Source organism: Branchiostoma floridae, chromosome 5 (assembly GCF_000003815.2).
Source record: "Branchiostoma floridae strain S238N-H82 chromosome 5, Bfl_VNyyK, whole genome shotgun sequence".
Lineage (NCBI taxonomy): Eukaryota > Metazoa > Chordata > Leptocardii > Amphioxiformes > Branchiostomatidae > Branchiostoma > Branchiostoma floridae.
Window position 1 is genome coordinate 2,940,859 of NC_049983.1, and position 22,449 is coordinate 2,963,307.

The window sequence follows — 22,449 nt, forward strand, 5'->3', positions numbered from 1 at the left end:
TAATAGTCGTTTGTCCCTCCTGAATCTGATAATGTTGATAGCCTTTGTGTTGAGGAATGGTTGGTACTGGCTGCATCGTGGAGTGAATGTTGTTGCCACGGTAACAGCCATTCTGTGGTCGAGCCCTGCATATATTATAATATCTGAAGTGACCCGTTGTGTTGTCGTAGAGGTAAACACTATAGCCGGATCTACTGGAAACTGTTAGTGTTACTGTTACCATTCAACAGGAGAAATGTGGAAAAAAGGTTTGAAATTGTTTTCTCATTTTCTTCCAATTGTTCATCTAACATTCAGAAAATACCATGTCTGACTTAAAGGAAAATGTTCTCCATAGATAATTTATGGTGGAAGCGTTGACGAAATAATTTTTGCTGGTTGAAAACTCACTGTGGTCCTTCCCGCATGTAAACAATGCATTTTTTCATGGCTTCCATGTACATGTATATGTAAACATTGGGTGCTTTTTGTAGTTAAAATCAAAGGAAGTAGCTTAACTGGCCTCTTTGAACATTGGATCCCAAAGTATTCCAACAATTTTTGAATGCAGTGTCATGTGCTCTGCTACAGTGTAACTTACAGCTACTTGCCATCTAGTATTTCGAGGGGGAGATTCTAATTCTTAGTAAAAAAAATGGGTATTCAGACGATTTTACTTAAAAGTAAGGATGTACCCCCGCCAATGTCTGCTTTGAGAGTATAAAAAAAAAAATTGTTGCCCTCTGTGTTGAACATTGCTCTTGCCCAAGGGAATTATGAGGTCATTATCCTACTTTTAGATGGTGGTATTGGAGGTCACTTAGAGCTGATTGCATGGAATTAGTACTACATGTTTACATCAGGGTTGTGTTCTTGGGACCCGAAAGGAAGGAAGTCAGCTTAATTCAGTGACAGATGAATGTTACAGTGCAGTTGCTGTTACAATTTTTATAGACAATTGTGATGCTCCTCTTACATGTGCATTACATGAGACTCTTGGCTTCTTCAGAATTAGCTAGCTGAGTAAGTTCACTTGTATGAAAGGAGTAGAAACTGGCAGAAACAATATCCTCACGAGTCCCCGGATTCGAACCCGCCAAACCCAGGCCACCAGGTCACAAACCCAACTGCTAAACCGTTACGCCAAAAGGGACAGTCCCGTTTGGCATGGTCAGTTTGGCAGCAGTTGAACCCCACTGTTATACACAGACTACACACTTGAATGTCTAGTACATGAGATGAGCATGTGCCTTAAAACTGGAAAAAATGGTTGGACATGATAATGAATGAAAGAATGATCACCAAGGCAATGTACATTGTACATTATAGTTTTATTGTACCTTTATGCCGTATCGGACTAAGTACAGCACTACGTGCAAGCAAATTTGTAAAGGTCCCATAAGAGGACAATATGGTATAAAACATGTCTTCTAGTACAAATCTGAAGCATTGGGTTCTAAAACTGTTTTCCAAGCAGAGGTTGGGTCACAGAGATAGTAGTTCGCTCCCCTCCCGATAAAAATCCTGACTAGTACTACATTTTATAAGTAGACTACTCCTGACCAATACATATATGTTCTGCTTATTCTTATTGTTGTCTCTTTGTGATGTCAAGAAAATTTCGTATAAGAGAATGTTTCACATATATATGGTGGTCAAAATATTGAAGACAAATTAGTTTTTGGTGACGAAGAAACTTGTAATCGTATCAAAGATTCCAAGCCGTTTTTTTTCCATATGGTTTTGAATATTGTCATTTGTTTTGGAAACCGTACAAGCGTGCAAATTGTTTTTTGATATCTGTAGAGGTTGCAGTTTCACAGTTTCCTCACCAATGTGCTACCGGTGATGAAGGCAGTTATTTCAGAAGGAAGGAAGCGATTTTCTGTCATGGAGACATGATACTTGTCATAATTATAGGGAACACAGGATGGGATAGTAGACAGCTCTCTCTTAAGTATACACAGGAAGATGATCTGTTTCCTCAAGTAAAATCTTTATAACAGGAAGACAAGAGTAAGGCATGATCGAGATAAAGATAAGTATTCCCAAGTGTGCCACCTTACAGTTACTAAGAAGTGATGGCTTTGTCTTGAGCCCAAATAAAGCATCTTGAAGAAAGCGGTGTCCTGCCAGTCAGTTGTCTGGAGTGAAGGTGGGTTTGCTTGAAGTTGCTCAGTTGCAGGTGTTCACACGGAATCATGAAAAAGGTGCTTGGAATAAGAGGTAGAGATATCAAGAAATTTGTAAGTTTCCTTCTGTATTTCAATGAGTTAACCTACTTTAAATGTTCTTTTATAGAAATTGGTAGCAGGTATAAATTGTAGTATTGTAACAGTGGTGTTCAAGTACTGCCTATCGTCCTTGCCCAAGGGCACTAGTGCTTTTGTGGCGACAGCGATAGCGGTCACAATTTGTAATCCGCCGACCCTGGTTCGATCCCCGGTGTTGGCATGTTTGTTTCTTTCTGTTCTTACTCGCCCCTCTATATTTCTACAGTATCCTTCTGTAAGTTTGAATTTGTATTTCAGTTACATGTACTGTAAAGGCAGAGGCTTTTTTATAGAAATTGGTAGCTGTTACATGTACATGTTGAACAAAATTATCCATTAAGTATAGTTTCTTTACCAAATCTCTCCCAATTTGCAGTAATTTGCATTAATGTAATTCACCGAAGTTTATGTAATTAGGATAACTAATCCAATTGCGCTGTGTTGTCTATTTTTTACTGTATTTAGAAGAAATTTTATAGCATATTTTTGCTTAGTGTGAATAGGGAACTGTTAATGGAAAAATTCCACAAATTTGAAAGTTAACCCAATGTGCATGGGGATCTCTCCTTTACTCTCCAAGCATACTGGGTCAATGGAATTCCGGAAGACCGTAATTTCCTTCGAAATTCTAATTTGCCCCCATTGACCAGTGGTCAGAAAATGGAAATAGACTCAGAATAAGGTCACAGTCTGTCCACCCAACATCTGCTTGGAGAGAACGTATACTATCCTTGGCATTGTCAGGAAATGAAATGAACCGTCACTAAGAATAAACTCGGAGTTGTGTTGGTTACACGCTCCGTTGCACCGCTGATATTTCCTCACGTGAGTCAGACGGGATTGTCGTGCACGAAGGTGACTATCAGGTTACCTTTATGTCGTCATGCATAAATTATAACACTAAAGGTGGTTTATTTTCTTGACTGTACTGTATGATTACCTGTCCAGCCTCAACAACTTGTTGACCAGGTAACTAGTTTAATAGTTGTACTAGTAGTGATGTTTATAGTTTGGGACATATTTTCCGTTGTGTTGTAGAGTACAAAGCTTAGCACATTGAGCCATATTTTCTGAGTATATATATATATAGGTTTTGTCTACATGATGTTTGCATACACGTACATGTATATGTTGTGTCAGGTCTTGTTGATAGTTGTAGTAATGTTTAGAGTTCAGTTGTGTTGTAGAGTACAAAGCTTAGCACATTGAGACATATTTTCTGAGTCAGAGTATATAGGTTTTGTCTACATGATGTTTGCATACACGTACATGTATACGTTATGTCAGGTCTTGTTATGTTTCTTAAAGGGAAAACGTATTGTTTTTGTCTCGTGTGAATCTTCTTCCAGTGACTTCAGCATATTAGCCAGCGCAAATATGAACGAAACATTAGCTGTCACAGCAAATATGAACAAAATATTACATGAAGCTATTACAGCAAATATGAATGAAATATGATAGGTGTTACAGGAAATATTATGAAGGAAAAATTATCTGTTGCAGCAAATATAAAGTGCTCTTTTTTCTAGGAATGTCTCTGGGCTGAGCCTAATATGGTAATAAGTATTGTGTGCGAGTTAAGCTTTAAGCCTTGACACATTGCTCGGAGCTTACCTAGCTGGGAGGGAAACATCTTGCATTTTCTTCCAAATGTTTGTAAGTCTAACTTAAGGCTGTCATGCAATGTTTAATCTAATAATTCTGTCTGGTAAAACAGAATCTTTCCACGTTACTTTCAGTTAACTTTTTTTTTATGGTTCTCCTGTCGATTCGACAGATGAGCAGGCAGACAGGCATTTACCTGTTTTGCCTGACCTGCACATGACTTTTTATGGTGGAGTAGGGGTGTGCAATTCCATCTCCACCCTCTCGTCTAATGGAGCACTAAGTCTCACAGGGACAGAACTGTATGACACGTGTGAGACGGCTTCAGCAGATGCAGCTTTGTTATTCGGAGTATCCGTCTCCTAGGAGGACTTCCGACCAAGGATGTAAGGAGTTCCTCCTACCCCCGATCGCGTGACTCGTGTGTCGTGTATTTTCAGTGAACTAAAATGCATATTTAAACATGTCTTTTCTCCAGGTAAAAGCAAAGGTGTGAGCAGTGCATCAGGTGTACCAGGTGTATCAGGTGCCATGTCTGTTCTGGCTCTGGGAGGTCCGGGGTTTATCCGGGTGAAGCTGCTACAGGTGGACCCAGGGTCGCTGGAGGTCCCGCCGGGAGAAACATTCGACCCCTACTGTGCTGTCAATGTCAAAGAGGCAGTAGACACACCAGGTAAATGTTTTATGTTTCCCAAAGGGAAAACATTGTTTTGCTTGTGTGTGCAGGGCTCGAAATACGGGGTGCATTTGCACCCAGGTGCACCCAAAATTGGAGCTGTGCACAGGGTGCACCCAAATATTTTCTTATGTTTATGTATGTAAAGATATCAAAGTATGCTAGTATACATCATATTCTTGACATCTAAGTGTTAGAAAGATAATAAAAATGTCTGTTAATGCCTAACTTATGGTACTTGTTTAAGAATTTGATAGCTTGTCACTAAGTTTTATTATCAGGTTATTACTAAATTTAAGTGGTGCACCCAAAATTTGTTTGGTGCACCCAGTTATTTAAGCTGGGTGCACCAGTGCAGCTAATCCCAAAAATGAATTTCGAGCCCTGGACTGTGTGTTTTTCTTCTTCTTCTTTCTTCTCCTTCTTCTCTCAGTCAGAGCTTAGAACTGCAGGTGACATAACAGCACATTACAATGCAAATATGAAGAAATTTGTTATAGAGGTTTGTGATAGCAAAACCTGTATTGGTAATGACAGGTTTGTGGGAGGAAAGCATCCTGCATTTTTCTCGAGAATGTTGCCTTTCTTTCAAATCTATTCCACGTACAGTCACTACGAGAAATGCCTAAGATGACCACTCTGGCTGAGAAAACCTGGTCTAGGTGGTCAATATAGTCAAGACTCTTATGTCTGTGTCAGTGGATTATAAATTATGAAAGGGACCACAGAAAAAAGTTGTCAGATTGGCCATGTGGTCTTTAGGCCATGTTGATTTGATTATATGGATGACATCCTCAGGGAACTCCAAAACTGATGCGAGCGAGCGAATAAAAAAAAAGTTTGGTAAAAAAAAAAGTTGCCTTCAGTATGAAATCAATGTGGCCAGGAAGGTTAAACATAGGACTAAACACATAGTATGGTATACCAACAGTTAGGTGTAGGGACCAGTACACCATACGGGTGCAAAACGTTTATTTTTCTTCTTGGACCAATCCAAAAAAAACAGACCTCAAAAAAAAAGTCAGAGGAACAGGTTTCGCCAATTACAAAATGAACACACTATGTCGAAAGGCATTTGGGGTCTTACCGGGGGCCAAGAAGACAACAAGAGCGAAGTCAAGTAGAGTTTATAGTCAATTGTACCAAGTTTCTACAGTCAAAGGTACAAAGACAGTTAGCCTTTATTACATGGAGATGGGAATTTAAAATGCCAGTGGGAGTCCAATAATCCATCACAAATTGACCAATGACCATTGTTTTGAGTATTGCCAGTTCTCAAGTTTCCACAGACAATCAGGTCCAGTTTCAGGTCCCGACCTGGAAACGATCCTCTGGACCTGAACTGTTATACCTGAATTTTCTGTACTGGTACCTCCCCCTACCAACAATTGATTTTTTTTCTTTCTGTCCTTTCACATCTTATTCGTTGACTTTAGATTTATTTTGGCATATTATAGCATTAGTTATCTGTTTTCTGATACTTTTTTTCAATGTCCAGAATATTTGTGCTCATTTTACAGCTGCTTTGCACAATTTATTGTGTGGTTGAAAACTTTTTTTTTTTGGAAACGGCCGAAAATTGGTGCGAGCGCGGATGTCATCCATATAATCAAATCAACATGGCCTTACATGTATGTACAGGTGGTAAATCATCATTCTAACTTATCTTTTGTATGTATTTCGGTAGCAACTATCTGAGTGTGTTCAAATTGCTTGCTTAGTTGTTCACATTTGTGTACTCTAAATAATAGCCCGAGGCTAGTCGGGTAATCTAGACAGTGTGCGTAATCGTACAGTTATGTCAGCTGAACAAATAAATGATATAATTAGATATTTCTATTTCTAGGCACACCTTGTTCATAAAACAGCCTAAACATTTAAAACATGTACAATGTAGTTTTTACAATTTTAGCCACAGTTGCAGGTGTGCTATCTTGGTCTACCGAGGCCTTTGTCTTTTTCGTTCATCGTAACCGGAACAATGTAATTGTTAGTAAGAGTCTAGCCTGGGGTCCAGTGTTTATTATTTATAGCTTTGGTCCATTTCCAATTGTCGCTAACCTAGGTCAACGTTGGAAGTAAACTAAAGCTAGCAGTTAGACTGGATGCCAACTAAGTTACTAGTAGTTAGAATCACCCCGGATTTAGATATGTAATGATATTGGTTGTAATGATTACTGGTTTGTCCGCAGTGTTACTTAGTAGTACATAAATAGCATGTTTTGGTTGTCCTGTAATTATGTGGTCAGGTAAAAACGGGATGTCCTGCTATTTTGGACCAGTTGGACAAGATGCTAAATTGATAGATGATTAATGTACTCTTCACTCTCTTTGGATGCATCACCTGGAATTTAACATTTTTACCTGCAAGCTAGCTGTATTCCTTTTTATGACTTTTGCAGAAGGACTTTATATTATTCAGAGTTTTTGTATTTTGTCATTTTAGATGTAGACATACCAAATTTTTATCAGAAACCTGCACTGCACCCTTCAGTTAGTATGAGTTTTCACAAACTGAATGCTTAAAGAAACAAAAAAGATAACCCTACTATTGCAAGTAAGAATGATGGTCATTTGCTATGCCAGGGAACAAATAGAACCATATTATTGACCATAATACATGTATGTTGACTCTAACTTTAATGGGCAATTCCAGTATGCTGGTCAGAGTATGAATAATGAATAAAAGATGCATCAACTCACAGTAGAAGTACATGAAACCTATAAATCTGAAATGCAAACTAATGAATAAAACATGAAAATGTACACTAGCATAGCTTCAGCCCCAAAACTTTTAAATATTTTTTGCACTGTTGTACTGGGCCATAATTACATGCAGCAACCACCTGTTAGAAAGGGACCTAGTGAATCTTGGTTTGTAGTTGCCATATAAATGGACTAGATCGTAGTAGATGTCTAGAATTTGTTGCCACTGTTTTACACAATGAAGGCCGGACATAAAAATTATGTAGAATGAATGATGTCAAAATATTTTTCTGTAGTTTCATATTGAACGTGCCTGTAAGAAGTATGCATTGAAATATTTGTAAAACAGGAAGCTAAATCTCTTAAATGAGACCTTATGAGAAAATGTTTTTTTCAAGATGGTTGCTGAAGTCTGATCTGTATACCTTTGGGATAAAGAGAAAACTGAAATGTCATGGTGTGGAAAAGCATGAAACTACGTTAGTCATGGAAAATTAATCATGAATAGAACTGAGGGGAAATTGATGTAGCTTAACTTTTCCACAAGTAGTGTATAGTGGCCTGAGTGAATGTTGTTAGTTCCAAGTCATGGGCTGGCCTTGATCATCATCGTGCAACATAATGTAACTGTAACAGCTTCACTTGCATTGTAGCTGAAAATGTGCACCAAATGAATTAAAAGCAGGTCAAAGATTGTAATATTTGCTAAAAAAATCATATTTCTTGACCTTTACCCTTTAAGGAGCACTAAGCTCCAGAAGGTGGTGTTGTTTTCCCATAAATGATGTATCACATGTACCTACAGATTACTTGTATGTCAACTTTTTGCAGTAAAATCTACTGAATTATTGCATTACTGTGCACTACTGTGGTATGTGCAAAGACTACATGTAAAAATTTGGTACTAGTCGACAATTTATCAATGACCTACAATGTATACTGTGTACATTAACTAAAATTATCTACTTGAAGATAACACCGGCCCCCTCTGGAGTTTATCGCTGCTTTAAAGCCCTCTACAAAACTGAACAAAACTGTCGCATATTCCAGGGCGTGGCTTACAGCTGATTCAGAAGAAGAAGACGATCTACCCAGAATGGAACAGCTGCTTCGACTCTCACCTGTACCAGGGGCGGGTCATCCAGCTGGCCGTCATGGCCAAACCCATGAACAAACTGCTGGCCGAGGTGTCCATAGGGGTGCAGATGCTGGCCGAGAAATGTCAGAAAGGGGACGATAAAATCATCAGCACATGGGTAGGAAATCTTCCTTTGTACATGTTTTTACTAGAGCTACATGTGTACCTAAATAAATCCAGGATACAGGTATACAGTAGGTACATGGCTTTAGATACAAGTCCGGACCTGAACGAACTTACACAAATTTGATCAATAATCTCTATGTTAAAAATATAGCCAACTAACTTTTGTATTGATAGATTGTCATCTTTGAATGAAAAATTACATATTTGAGCCTCAAAACAAACTTTCCTTGTTAATTTTCAACTGCAAGATTATCACAGAATAGACATGCTCTGAGTCACAGCTCACTCTTTACTTTGAAATTCTCAGAAGTCACGTTACAAACCCTCAGGACATTCACTAATAGTACTTACTTACATCATTCGCCGTCCAATAACAGAGTACAATTCACAAGGTCAAATATAAGGAACAAGTTATCATGGTAGCAAGGCATTTCAAAACACATCTGGCATTGGCAAAAAAGAAAATAATAGACTTAGATTTCACACTCTAATGATTACTTTCTGAAAACTGATTTCATAGACCCTTGGGGTATGTCTTTCTGTTACTTAAGATATAAGACCACATTTCTTAAGACCTGTGCACATTACATAAGACCACATATTGTCAATACAGCTATATACCTTTCTGTTGTGTCCTTGTAACACATTGCTGTACAGTTATGTACTGTACAATGTATATTAAACATGACTTTCCCTGTTCTAGCTGGACTTGAAACCTTCTGGTCGGCTGTTGGTACAAGTTCGATACTTCTCAGAGGAAGGCCAGTTGCTATAGGTCTTCTGAAAGTCGCTGTACTTTTTGTCATGCTAATAAAGATTTCTGTTGTTTTCCTGTTCTAGCTGGACCTGAAGCCCTCTGGCCGGCTGTTAGTTCAAGTCCGATACTTCTCAGAGGAAGGCCAGGGCGCGGCCCGCGGTACCCCGGAAGAGGAGGAACAGTACGGAGCGTTCACGCGGCGCCGCATGGCCATGCGCAAGGCCAAGGTCCACGTCATCAAGGGTCACGAGTTCATTGCCAAGTTCTTCCCAAGTCCAACCTACTGCTCCGTGTGTAAGGAGTTCTTGTGGTGAGCTTCAGATTTCAGTACAGTAACTATAATTACTTTAAGTTTGTAGATTTCTCAAAATAAGTTCATTTTAGATATTTGGAGATTTTTAGCCTGGATACCAGACCCTCAAACTCAATAATGTCCTCCATGTTTATCAGGGTTTAACTCAGGGGGCTGTTATGGATAATTAAACAAAACTTTAAGTTACAAAAACAACATGTACTAACACTAAAATTGATTGGGACTTGTCCCAAATTTTCGGCCAACGTTCACAAAATGGTCCCGTCTACTGTAGCTTCCGGAACGCGACAACGGGGACACGTAACTGCAGCAGAGGGGCATAAATGCCAGATAACAACCTGTGTCGCTCCCCGTCTCTGTTCAGTGATGTTCAGGGGGCTGTTGTTGAATTTGTTTAAAGGGATGTTGGCCCTAGAGCCAAGAAGTTTGCCTGTGTAGGCCCAGGAAACAGTGTGGTATCCAGGCTTGGATATTTTAGTGGTATTGAATTGGTATTGCAAGGAATTTGCATTTAAATTTCACAGGGAAGTTGAATATAGCTGAATGTAATTGTCTGACATTTTCTGATTTGAATATGCAGACTTGACCTTTCAGGGCTCAAAATACTGGGTGCATGTGCACCCAGGTGCACCCAAAATTGGAGATGTGCACCCAATTTTTTTCTGTGGGTGCACAGGGTGCACCCAAATATTTTCTTAGGTTTATGTATGTAAAGATATCAAAGTATACTAGACCAAGTATACATCTGATTATTTACATCATATTCTTGCCATTTAAGTGTTAGAAAGATAATACAAATGTCCGTCATTGTACTTGATTAAGAATTTGATACCTTTTAACTAAGTTTTATTATTAATAGGTTATTACTTAAATTTAAGTGGTGCACACCCAATTTTTTAATCTGGGTGCACCAGTGCACCTAATCCCAAAAATGAATTTCGAGGCCTGCCTTTGTTTTAGATCTTTTTGTAATTATCTAGTTTTAGTACCAATATATCAGTTTGTTAGCAAGGTTGGACGTCCTATATTGCCTTAAGTAAGTGTGTATATTGATTCTGTATTTTCAATATTTTTGGTATTGCTAAGTTCATGTATTAATGCCACATTTTTTTTGCCTGGTTTGACACACTTTATTTTCTATCCCCAACACTGTAGGGGCTTCAATAAACAAGGATACCAATGTGGAGGTACGTACTTGTGCCCATTACATTGATTAGTGAGCGGTACATGACATTGTATGACTGTAATTTCAACCCCTTCATGTATATCGTTCCGCAATGCAATAACTCTGAAATTATACCACATTGAAATAACTGTTAAGCGTTATCTAGGCCTATATGTTTTGAACACCTGAATTACCTGATACCTGAAGTACATGTGTATGCATACCTCAGAAATTACTGATGCTCAATTTCTCTTTCAATTTGACTTCTTTTGATATGTTACAATTGGTCAGAGATATGAAAGCTGGTCTTACAAGTCAATCAATCAGAATGATGTTCTTTCATTTTTCTACAATCATTTCACAAGAAATATTTACATATTTGTTAGGAGAATACTGTAGTTTGAGTACAGTTTTGTATATTGTCTTTTTAATTTGCATTACATTCTGGATGTGTGTTACATGTGATACACATGTTTGTACAACTTGCTTTCTGTTCCCTTACAGCATGCTCAGCAGCTGTCCATAAGAAGTGCCACTCACATGTGCTGGGGAAGTGTCCAAAAACGGCTATAGTTTCTCAGGAGTCCAAGGTAAGATCTACTTGCAGAGCTCAACTTGTAATGCAGTTGTAGTAACTTAATGTTCTCAAAATCAAGATACAGTTTAGTCTGGAAAAGTACTAGTGAGACTAAGTCTTCTTAAAGTTTAATGCATAAAACATTCAGTTTTCATACACAAAATCAATAAATAAGTATCAAGACAGTGTTTCTGCACTTTTCAAATCAGCTGTCAGGTTGACCATGTCTCTTGTAATGTGACTTGGACGTGAATGAATTACGTACAAATTCTAAACTCCTAAAACAGTGCTCTGACAGTAGTGGTTGAGATATTAGTGTTCTGAAATTAGTTCTTCTTAGAATATGCAGGGTATATAGTGCAATTGGGTTATGCATTGACCAGCAAATAATGTTCTTTGCACTCAGAAATACTCAATATTATGTATAAAAAGAAAAGGACTTATGTGTTAATTTAATGTTATTGTGTTTATGTGTTACACTTTTACAGTTCCTGAAGGAGAGGTTCAACATCGATGTACCTCATCGCTTCAAGACCAACAACTACATGAGCCTAACGTTCTGTGATCACTGTGGATCGCTCTTGGTGGGGCTCTTTAGGCAAGGTGTCAAGTGTGAAAGTAAGTGTTGTTAAAGGTTTTCTCACAGTAGCATTGTAGCCCCAGTTACTCTAATGATGATACTACATGATTACATGATGTGTTATCCCATTCAGTGTCAGGTCATGAGCTGATTTTAAAGCATACTCTGATAGTTTGCATTGACTGATGCACTTGGTGAAAGTTGAGACTTGTTGAGAAAGTAGCATTTTCATTCAGACAATGAACAAGAAGTATCAGTCACCTGTTGTCTCAATCCCTCCGCAAATGTTATAAATGATAAACTCAATAATTGAATAATTAAATTAGCTGCAGTAAGATAATCTGGATCAAGATCACTTTGCTAACTGCCCCCCCCCCCTACAGCATGTGGTATGAACTGTCACCACAAGTGCCAGGCGAAGGTGGCGAACCTGTGTGGGGTGAACCAGAAGCTGATGTCCGAGGCGCTGGCACACATCAGCGCCAAGAAGGGTGCGCCGTCCCCGAGACCGCCCCGGAAAGAAGGAGACGGGGCGTCCCCGCCGCCCAGACCGCCCAAACCCGGCAACAACCTAGGTGTACCAGGAGAGGTGGGTTAGATGTGCTCTCTGTTGTTACAGAGGTCTTTTTACACAACCTAACAGTTGAACTACCTTCCTTAGTGCAATACTGAATACCTGAATACTGTCTTCGCTAAGGATGGCATTCAGGCCTGTAGAATCAGACTCTCCTCTTGCAGTTCTTACGTGCCGTACTTCTTATAATACCTCTTCAAATATTGCATAATATAATAGATAGAATTTAGATTTTACATTTCTTAATTGTACAGTAAACTGATTGGAAATGGAGATTATGTTAAGATTTTAGAATTCCATATGACTCTTTGCATGGACACCTTCCTGTATTCATTGTATGAGGCAATTTAGTGTCCAAACTACCATCTTGTACTTTGAGTGTGTTGCTGTTATCTAAATAAACCAGTTCTCTCACTCCAGAGAGCTCCAGTCCTTTTTCAGTTCCTTCTGTGAGTCTATCGATTAAACATGTCCAGATATGCAGCCTGTACCGTTTGGTACAAACCTAGTGGTTTACCGGACATACCAGCAAACAGTCTGTGACTGTCTGTCTGTCTGACAATTGTGTTGTATGTATGATTCTAACATGACACCTTTATTGTAGATTCCCAAGATGGAGGCAGACATAGATGATGATGAAGGAGTGTATGAGAAGATGTGGGAGGTGGAGCTGCCCCCTGTCCCCCCACGGTCAACAAGTATCAGAAAACCTCTCAGGAACTTTTCTGAAGAAGACTTTGTGTTCATGAAAGTGCTGGGCAAGGGCAGCTTTGGAAAGGTGAGCACAAGATTTAGTTTTGGAAAGGATTTATTAAAAATCTGAGTTGAAAGTGAGTTGAGCTTGTCTTAACGCTTGACATTTCTGACTTAGGGACAGTGGATGCTGTTTCAGTAATTCATGTAACTTTGAGCTTGCCTTTGCATCTTGTAAATAGATTATGTGGTGACCCTTGGGTAAGAAAAAATACTTATTGAGGCCCTCTCCTCAAACAAATGTCAAAACAAACTCCAATTGGTCATGGGTATTAGCTATGTTATAGCATTTGGTTTCACATGACATTGTGTATTCTTCAGTCATACATTGGAATCACGATAGAAATGTGTCTCAGTATGTGTCTACTGCATGACGGAGCTTTGCGACTCTAATGGACACTGCATGGTCGCCTTTTGATCCTGGCACTTTTGATACTGTTATAAACCACTGTATATATGCTTGAAGATTAGTGCCTGACCAATAGGTGAGTTGCTAGAAGTGTAATTTAGTCAGCTTAGTAATGTACTACTACATTAGTAATGTAGTACAATGTACAGGGCTCGAAATACTGGGTGCAGCTGCATCCAAAATTTGAGCTGTGCACCCAATTTTTTTCTGTGGGTGCACAGTGCACCCAAATATTTTCGTAGGTTTACCTATACATACAATGTACTATTATGCACCATATTCTTGACATCCGACTGTTAGAAATATAATAAAATGTCTGTCATAGTAACTTAACGTTACTTGTTTGAATGTGAAGTTCAATTTGGATTCATCGAAATTTAGATGCTCAGAAGAGGAACAGTGAGGTTTGTAATTAGGTTTTTCTACTACTATAATTTTTTTGTGGTGCACCCAAAAATTCTTTGGTGCACCCAACTTTTCAGGTTGGGTGCGCCAGTGCACCTAATCCCCCAAAAGAATTTCAAGCCCTGATGTAGTATTCATTGCTAATAATCATTTTTTTTTCAGGTGATGCTTGCAGAACTAAAGGGTAAGAAGGAGTACTTTGCCATCAAGGCCCTGAAGAAGGAGGTAGTCCTGGCTGATGATGACTTCGAGTGCACCATGGCAGAGAAGAGGGTTCTAGCTTTGTCATGGCAACACCCGTACCTGACACACCTGTACGCAACCTATCAGACTAAGGTGGGTCAGCTTTGAAAATATGAAAGTAGATTTGCATGAAGACCAGTGACACAATGTAATTGCCAAATGCTTTGACATGATTTGGCTGGATTTTAGAAAGGTACATGTAGGGCTGGGTACCGGTACAGAAAATTCAGGTCCAGGTCCGGTTCAGGTCCAAAGGATCAGGTCCAGGTCCGGACCTGAACCTGGACCTTATTCAGTATGTGAGAGCATGTGACAGGACAATACTCAAAAAATGGTCCATTTCGCTACTAATAGTATGTTTTGTGGAGTATTTGACTCTCACTGGCATTCTAAAATCCTGCAAGACTAACTGTTTCTGTACGATTGACTGGAAAACTTTGTAGAAATTACTATAAACCCTACCTGCTTCGCTCTCGTTATTTTCTTCGACCGGTAAGCCCCCAAACTCGTGAATTCCTGATCATATAATCCGTTTATTTTCTAATAGGTCCAACATCCGGTCCACTGATTTTTTTCAGGTCCGGTTTTTCCGGACCGGTACAATAAGAAAAACCGGTTTTGTACCGGTACGGTGTACCGGTACCCAACCCTAGGTACATGTATCCACGACAGGATTATACTGTAAATGCTGAAATGTTTGTGGCAGTTTTGGTTCGGTTTTCATGGTGACTGCGAACTAAAAACCGTGCAATAATTTTTGTTCTCTTTTTTGTTGTTGCCTAGCCCTTGTTTAGGTAGAAACTGAACTAAAACTTGATCTTCTAAGTAGAACATAATCTATCTACGTATACAGAGGATAGATGCAGATACAGTCAGATCACATCGGCACTGCCAAAAGCAACAGTTACTGTTCTGTCTGTTTGTAGCACCCTTGCCGAGCCTCTAGCCCCTTGTGCTTAGCTCCACCAATTTTAAGCTCAACTTACAATAAAGCCCTCGGCTGCAAAGAGAGTAGTTGGCCCCCCCCTGAATGACGATAGTTTTTCTGATCTAAGCTTTCAGAATTGCTGTAGAAGTTGCAGTATGTTGTACAGTATCATAATTATAGAATTGTGGAGCAATGAAGGCTGAGATTATTATCATTAATATGTTAACACCATATTCTTCTTCCCTCAGGCACACTTGTTCTTTGTGATGGAGTATCTAAATGGAGGAGACCTGATGTTCCATATACAGAAGTCTCGCAAGTTTGATCGCAAACGAGCACAGTACGTACATGTTTCTTCCTTTGACCATTTTGTCCCTCTCACCTTGTAATCAAACCACCTTGAAGTTGAGTGCTGATTGGCTAATTTAGTTAGTGCCTGGAATGCTGATTGGTCATGTCCTTCTTAGAAACCATATGGCCAATGGGAGGCTACTTGCCTCCCATTGGCCATATTTGTAGAGGGTGTAAAAGCAGCAGCTATAAGAGTGGTATCACTAGCAGCAGCTTGTCATTCTGAGGAAGATTTTCAAGTTTCATTGAAACTACATGTAGTAAGAATTGGAATGTCATTCGTCTGACTTTCTCAAATGAGCCCAAAGAGATTCTATGTCCAAAACTACTTCATCCATACAAGCCTATTCCTACCCAACCTTGCAGCAACTGTGTTGGATTAAAACCCCAATATCACAGCGTGGTAAATTACAGTTTATGATGGCTTACTTTGTTTTGCTTACAGGTTCTATGGTGCAGAGATCACTCTTGGTTTGCAGTTCCTCCATGGAAAGGGCATAGTGTACAGGTAAGACAGTACTGAAGCTCGCCAATGGACAAATTCATGGCATACAAATGTACACTTGTCAGACACATCTTTGAGAATCAAGTAAGAACTAGAAGACAACATTTTTTTGAAATTGCAAAACGTTTTCTCTGTAGCCTTTTGCCAAGCTTACACAATACAGTAACATTAGGCTTGCCCTATAATATTGTACGTGTATATAGGTAATGTATGTGATTTAATGAAAAAAGTTTTTTCAAACCTGTAGTTGTTCATATATTTTGTACAGCTTATATACTGATGCAGTTCTAAGCTCTGATTAGTTCGTGGCAGTCCTAAGCTCTGATTGGTTCCTGACAGAAAAAGAAGAGGAAACGAAAAGAACACATTCTGCAAAAACAATACAATGTCATTCTTTTTTTATATGGTTTTGGCTATCTGGAAAAACAGTAAAGTTAAGTCAAATTCAAAGCTACAGGTTAAATGTGAAACAAAATGCTGAACTTTTTGACAAGAAACCTGTGCTGTGTATCATTGTAAATCATGATGTCTGCTGTTCCAGGGACCTAAAGTTAGACAACGTGTTGTTGGACAAAGATGGGCACATCAAGATCGCAGACTTTGGCATGTGTAAGGAGGGCATCACTGATGAGAAGAGAGCCGTCACCTTCTGTGGAACACCTGACTACATCGCACCTGAGGTGAGTGTTAATACCTTAGTTGTCAAGAAGGTTGTGTTTTCATCAGCATTTATGTCTGTGTCTGTGTTGGAGGACCGGAGTAACAGCATTGTTTGGGAAAACCTGGATGTGTTGATATACTGTAAATGCATTTAACTTTGCGAGGATTTAATTTCGCGGTAACGGGAAAAGGAGTGTTTGCAGTGGTTTTAAGTTTGCGGTAGCGCGATAGACTGCAGTCACATATTGTAATGGAAATTAAAATGTTTGCAGTGGTTTTAAGTTCGCGGTGAAGTGGCCACCATGGAAATTGCAGACATAAAATGACCGCAAACATTTCTGCATTTACAGTACATTTTATTTAATTTGTATTTATTAACTACTAAATAGGTCTTGATGATTTGAGCTACTCATGAATAAATAAAGGTTCAAACAAAAAAACAGAGGAAAATCAACAACATGCGCTTCCAAACGAGAGGGACAGAAAAATTGAAAATTGTAGACAGCCCTGTCTTTTACATTACAGCTGTAACAACTACTCGACATCTGTGATAAAAGGATGGGATAAAAAGTTCCACTGATGGATAATTGTTAACCTTATTTCAGATCCTGAAAGGCCAGAGATATGGGTTCTCTGTGGACTGGTGGTCGTTCGGCGTGCTTCTGTACGAGATGCTGATTGGTGCGTCTCCCTTCCACGGGGACGATGAAGATGATCTGTTCTACAGCATCCTGCACGAGACTCCACAGTACTCCAGGATAGAGAAGGATGCCCAGTCCTGTCTGTCACAGGTAGGGAAGGAGATAATTGTGTAAGAGACTCCACAGTACTCCAGGATAGAGAAGGACGCCCAGTCATGTCTGTCACAGGTAGGGAGGGAGATAATTGTGTAAGAGACTCCACAGTACTCCAGGATAGAGAAGGAAGCCCAGTCATGTCTGTCACAGGTAGGGAAGGAGATAATTGTGTAAGAGACTCCACAGTACTCCAGGATAGAGAAGGATGCCCAGTCATGTCTGTCACAGGTAGGGAAGGAGATAATTGTGTTCTTTAATCCTGCATGAGACTCCACAGTACTCCAGGATAGAGAAGGACGCCCAGTCATGTCTGTCACAGGTAGGGAAGGAGATAATTGTGTTCTTTAATCCTGCATGAGACTCCACAGTACTCCAGGATAGAGAAGGATGCCCAGTCATGTCTGTCACAGGTAGGGAAGGAGATAATTGTGTTCTTTAATCCTGCACAAGACTCCACAGTACTCCAGGATAGAGAAGGATGCCCAGTCATGTCTGTCACAGGTAGGGAAGGAGATAATTGTGTTCTTTAATCCTGCATGAGACTCCACAGTACTCCAGGATAGAGAAGGATGCCCAGTCATGTCTGTCACAGGTAGGGAAGGAGATAATTGTGTAAGAGACTCCACAGTACTCCAGGATAGAGAAGGATGCCCAGTCATGTCTGTCACAGGTAGGGAAGGAGATAATTGTGTTCTTTAATCCTGCATGAGACTCCACAGTACTCCAGGATAGAGAAGGATGCCCAGTCATGTCTGTCACAGGTACATTGTAGGGATACTGTTCTCTGGTTGTGACCCCGGCTTCTTCCCCATGGCACAAGCAGTTATGCAACCCCCCCTGGTTATGCAATCTCTCCGGCCCATGGATATTCCAAAGACTCATGGGATCGAGGTCAATCATAGCATCAGCCCTGGCTTGGATACATTATAAGGAATTACATGTCGTAATTTCAGTTGGTGATGGTGTAGTGTGCAGATAGGTGACTGCAGGCTGCAGTCAGGTAACTGCTATCTGCATATACCTACAGGTAGATGCACCTGCAGATAGGTGACTGTAGTGTGCAGTTAGATGACTGTAGTGTGCAGATAGATGACTGTAGTGAGCCAATAGGTGACTGCAACGTGCAGATACTAGGTGACTGCAGTACTAGTGTGCAAATAGGTGACTGCAGATAGCATTTACCTAACTGCAGTCTGCAGATATCGTATGGAGAATTTCTCATTTTAGTTGGGAATGTGTTATGTATAGTTTTGAGTTGGGGAGAAGACATACTGTTCCCATGCTATTCATGTGACCTGTAATCTTGAAATGTCCTTCCAGTCTTTGTGGTGACTCGACATGGTGACCATTGAGTTAGAACAAATTATCATTCAAAATCTGTTGCATCCATGAACCATCTAGCATTTTTGTCAAGATCTTTCTTTGCTGTCGTATTTCTTGACCATCTCTCTTTCCCTTTGAGTTTCAATTTCTAAAGTCACTTTAGGTGGTTGCATCCTTGACAGTCCTTTAGAAGTTGGCTTCATTGTATTAAAGTTTGAGATGAAATCTGCTATCTCTGATTGTTGTTGTTCCCCTCCCTCCAGCTGTTGGAGCGTGACCCAGAGAAACGACTGGGCGTGGCAGGAGACATCCGTCGACACCCGTTCTTCAGTACCACGGACTGGGACAGACTGGAGAGGAAGGAGATCCCACCTCCATACAAACCTAATATTGTGAGTACACTGTCAGTCTGTTTTTACAGATTTATAGGTTTACACATCATGGACTGGTACAATGGTAGCCTCCATAGCAGGCGCTCTGGGCCTTTTTACATTTTTTTTCCTCCTCATAATACACTTTTGCGGGCCATTTGTTTTTGTACTGGGTCGTTTGTGCCACTGGCCCGGCAGAAGTGTATTTTTTTATTTATGAGATTAAAAGAAAAAGGCCCAGAGAGCCTGCTATGGAGGCTATGCAATGGCCTAGCTTATATAGCATTTGCCATCATGATGCATTTTGCTACTATAGGTTGTGGTTTGATCTGCTGCCAAGTGGTACCAAAGACCTTGAGAATGGCACATACTGCTAAGTTAGCACTCAGCACCTATAAGGAAATAAATGTTATACATGGAAGATGAACATACACTCCACTAATAGACTAGCCCCTGCTGTTGCTGATTGCACAAAGTTGTGTGGTCCAAGGGCATATTGATGCAGGGCTATCTCCAGGATCCATCTTCCCTCTTGTCACCTGGGACAGAACTAGTCTTGTTCGGACAGAAAAATATCACCCATCCGTTAAAAAAATGGAATTACATGACATGAAGCTGATGAAAATGTGTTTTTTTTCGGCTTGTAATGACATATCTAGCAACAAGACTTAACAGCACAGGCATTCAAACAATTGGAGTTGGATGGAAAAAATTTAAAGCTGAAGACAGCCATGATTTACAAGAAAAAATCATAAGTTAGAAGGTACCTTTTCTTGATATTGGGTGCCATCACTTTTGGAAAAACAAGGAGGAAATATTCTCTGTTTTCTTGCAAAATCTTGTCTTTTCTTGACCATTGATTTTGTTTCCACTATTTCCCAACAGAGATCAGCGAGTGACGTGAGCAACTTTGATTCTGACTTCACCATGGAGAAGGCTCGACTCACGGCTCCGACCAACAAGGACCTGCTGGAGTCCATCGACCAGAACATGTTCTCAGGGTTCGAGTTCACCGCACCGACCATGGCAGACTTCAGCTAGAGACTGCTCAATGTAGTTACATGTAGCCAATGAAGGCATAGCAAAAAGAATGCGGTGTTTCCAGTTACTGTAACAGTTACAGTCCTGAAAAAATTAGGGTACATAGGTCGGTAGCATAGGAATTTCTTTTATGTTCTTTTTTTTCAGATTTCGACCAAAGTGATCAAATAAGTATAGTTACTGTATAAACTATGTAAATACAATACCTGCCTTTCAAATATTCTAATCAGCTAGAGTGCCTTGTAGGATAGAATGGTAATATTGTTCTCACCAGGAGTTTTTAAAAGCATAGGGGGCATCTTTGTGCTGCAAAGCCATGTGGCAAAAGTCGCGGGTGTGAGCATTATATTGTAGGGGACGGGGGGCATGCACCTCCTGAAAATTTATAACCCTCAGAAATTATACTATTTCCTGCATTCTGAGGGCCAAATTTGATTAGGGAAGTCAACATTTATTACCTAAATTGTTACAAAACAGTTAGTAGAAAGGCCCCAATGCTGGTTGAAATGCAGCGTAGGGGCCCAAATCACAGCATAGGGCATTCAAATCACAGTGCAGGGGCTCCCTATGCTCAATTGTGCATTGAATCCTGGTTACAGAAAAGAATTTTGAATAGCAAAACTGTTTCATGCTGAAGTAGGTCTTGTGAGCCGATTGAAAATTAGGTATGGGAGTTTGTAAATACAGTTAGTTGAAACATTTGGCCCCTGTATGCAGTACTCATGGCCCGATTTTTGGGAACCATAGTTGTCAAGATGCCATAAGCAGAACTTTTGTACACAATCATTGTGGAAAAACATCCAGAATGCAAGTGTGAGATCTTCTTCATCAATTGCCATCATCATTAATGCTTAACTTGAGAAAAATCATGGAGACATTATAATTATTGTGATATTGCAACTGCAATTCAGCCGTTAGGCTGCGAATATGGCGATATGTTTTTGCTCCATAAACCATTAGAATTATTATGGAAAAACATTTGAAAGGAAGAACAATATATATATAGTCATTATTTCATAAACCTGTAAAGGGGTTCCAGGGGGTTTTGTATCTTGTTCTGTAAAAAAAAAGATTAGGCTAAGCATAAACCCTAGTAATATCATGAAGATTTTTATCTACAAGTTCATGCACAAGCAAAAAAATCCAAGGAAATATTCTATGATAGTGCAAGGCAAGTCAGGCAATGCAGTTAGCAACAAAGATTGGCTGAACTTTGGTAACAGGGTATGTAGTGGTCTATGGCTAGCTAAAGTAGATAGAGTTTTACAAGTCAAATGGCCCTCTTTTTTTGAAAACCAACTGATAGCAGCAATGTTTTAGGACCGAGATATTTTAAAGAATAAATATTCTTGCTAGAAACTGTCTGTGGAAAAGCATTGATGATGTTAATCTGGTAAATTTTGTACCAGTAATTCTTCTCTTTTGAAAAAGAAATTATACCTGTAAATTCATTTGCAAAAGAAGAATAATAGTAATTAGAGTAATATTTAGATAATAAAAAGGTTTAAGAAGATGTATATTTTATCATATTCACCTTAACTTTTCTGCTAGTGATTGTGACTTAGATATGAGATATGATTCCAATTAAGAGATAGAAGAAGGATATAAAAGATGAATTTATATAAAAGTTGTACACTGATTTGGGGAATTAGAAAAAGACTGTCAGCCATCTTGCCTTTGGGGTTAAAAGGTATCACTTAGTATGAATATGGCACAGCATACTTTTATTATGTACATGTAGCGTACAAATGTGTCAAGGACAGTTTATAGATAATTACATATTATGTAAATTTAGTAATTTGGGACCAGTCTTTTTTTTTTACAGGATAATGACACTACTACATGTATGTCAGGACCAAATGAAACAGTTAGCCTTAATTACTGGTTTATAGGATAAATTCCAAGTCTAGACCTTTTCCTAAAGAGTGGTATTGTGACCGGAACGTACACAAAGTGAAATTTCCATAATGTAATCCTTGGTACCACTTTTTAGTTCTTTCTCTATGCATGTAGATTATTGCATACTTGGTGACATATCATAATATCTGTAGATAGAGGTTAGTCTCTACCTGGCTCCATGGATCACTTGTCAAATAATAGAAATTGGACAAATAAAGTCAAATTCGTATTTTCCCAGAACTATCGTAGAGTGGAATTTTTAGTTATCACCAAGCACAGAAGGGGCATCTTCTCT

At 39.4% G+C, this 22,449-nt stretch overlaps 1 protein-coding gene across 2 annotated transcripts; it reads left to right on the forward strand.

Moving 5' to 3' along the window:
- Positions 1-220: 220 nt before the first annotated feature.
- LOC118416645 (protein kinase C delta type-like) lies at positions 221-22,389 on the forward strand. Of its 2 annotated transcripts, XM_035821814.1 has the most exons (17): positions 221-248; positions 4,336-4,530; positions 8,290-8,495; positions 9,344-9,570; positions 10,729-10,760; positions 11,243-11,328; positions 11,804-11,933; positions 12,279-12,484; positions 13,074-13,247; positions 14,199-14,372; positions 15,456-15,547; positions 16,004-16,066; positions 16,605-16,743; positions 17,329-17,454; positions 17,780-17,839; positions 19,107-19,235; positions 20,100-22,389. In XM_035821814.1, the coding sequence occupies exons 1-17, from the start codon at positions 236-238 to the stop codon at positions 20,253-20,255; spliced, it is 2,208 nt and encodes a 735-aa protein (XP_035677707.1). In that variant the 5' UTR covers positions 221-235; the 3' UTR covers positions 20,256-22,389. The 2 variants fall into 2 exon arrangements, 1 of the variants encoding a protein (XP_035677707.1); XR_004831237.1 differs by lacking the exons at positions 17,780-17,839; positions 20,100-22,389 and having other exon boundaries at positions 17,329-17,592.
- Positions 22,390-22,449: the final 60 nt, after the last annotated feature.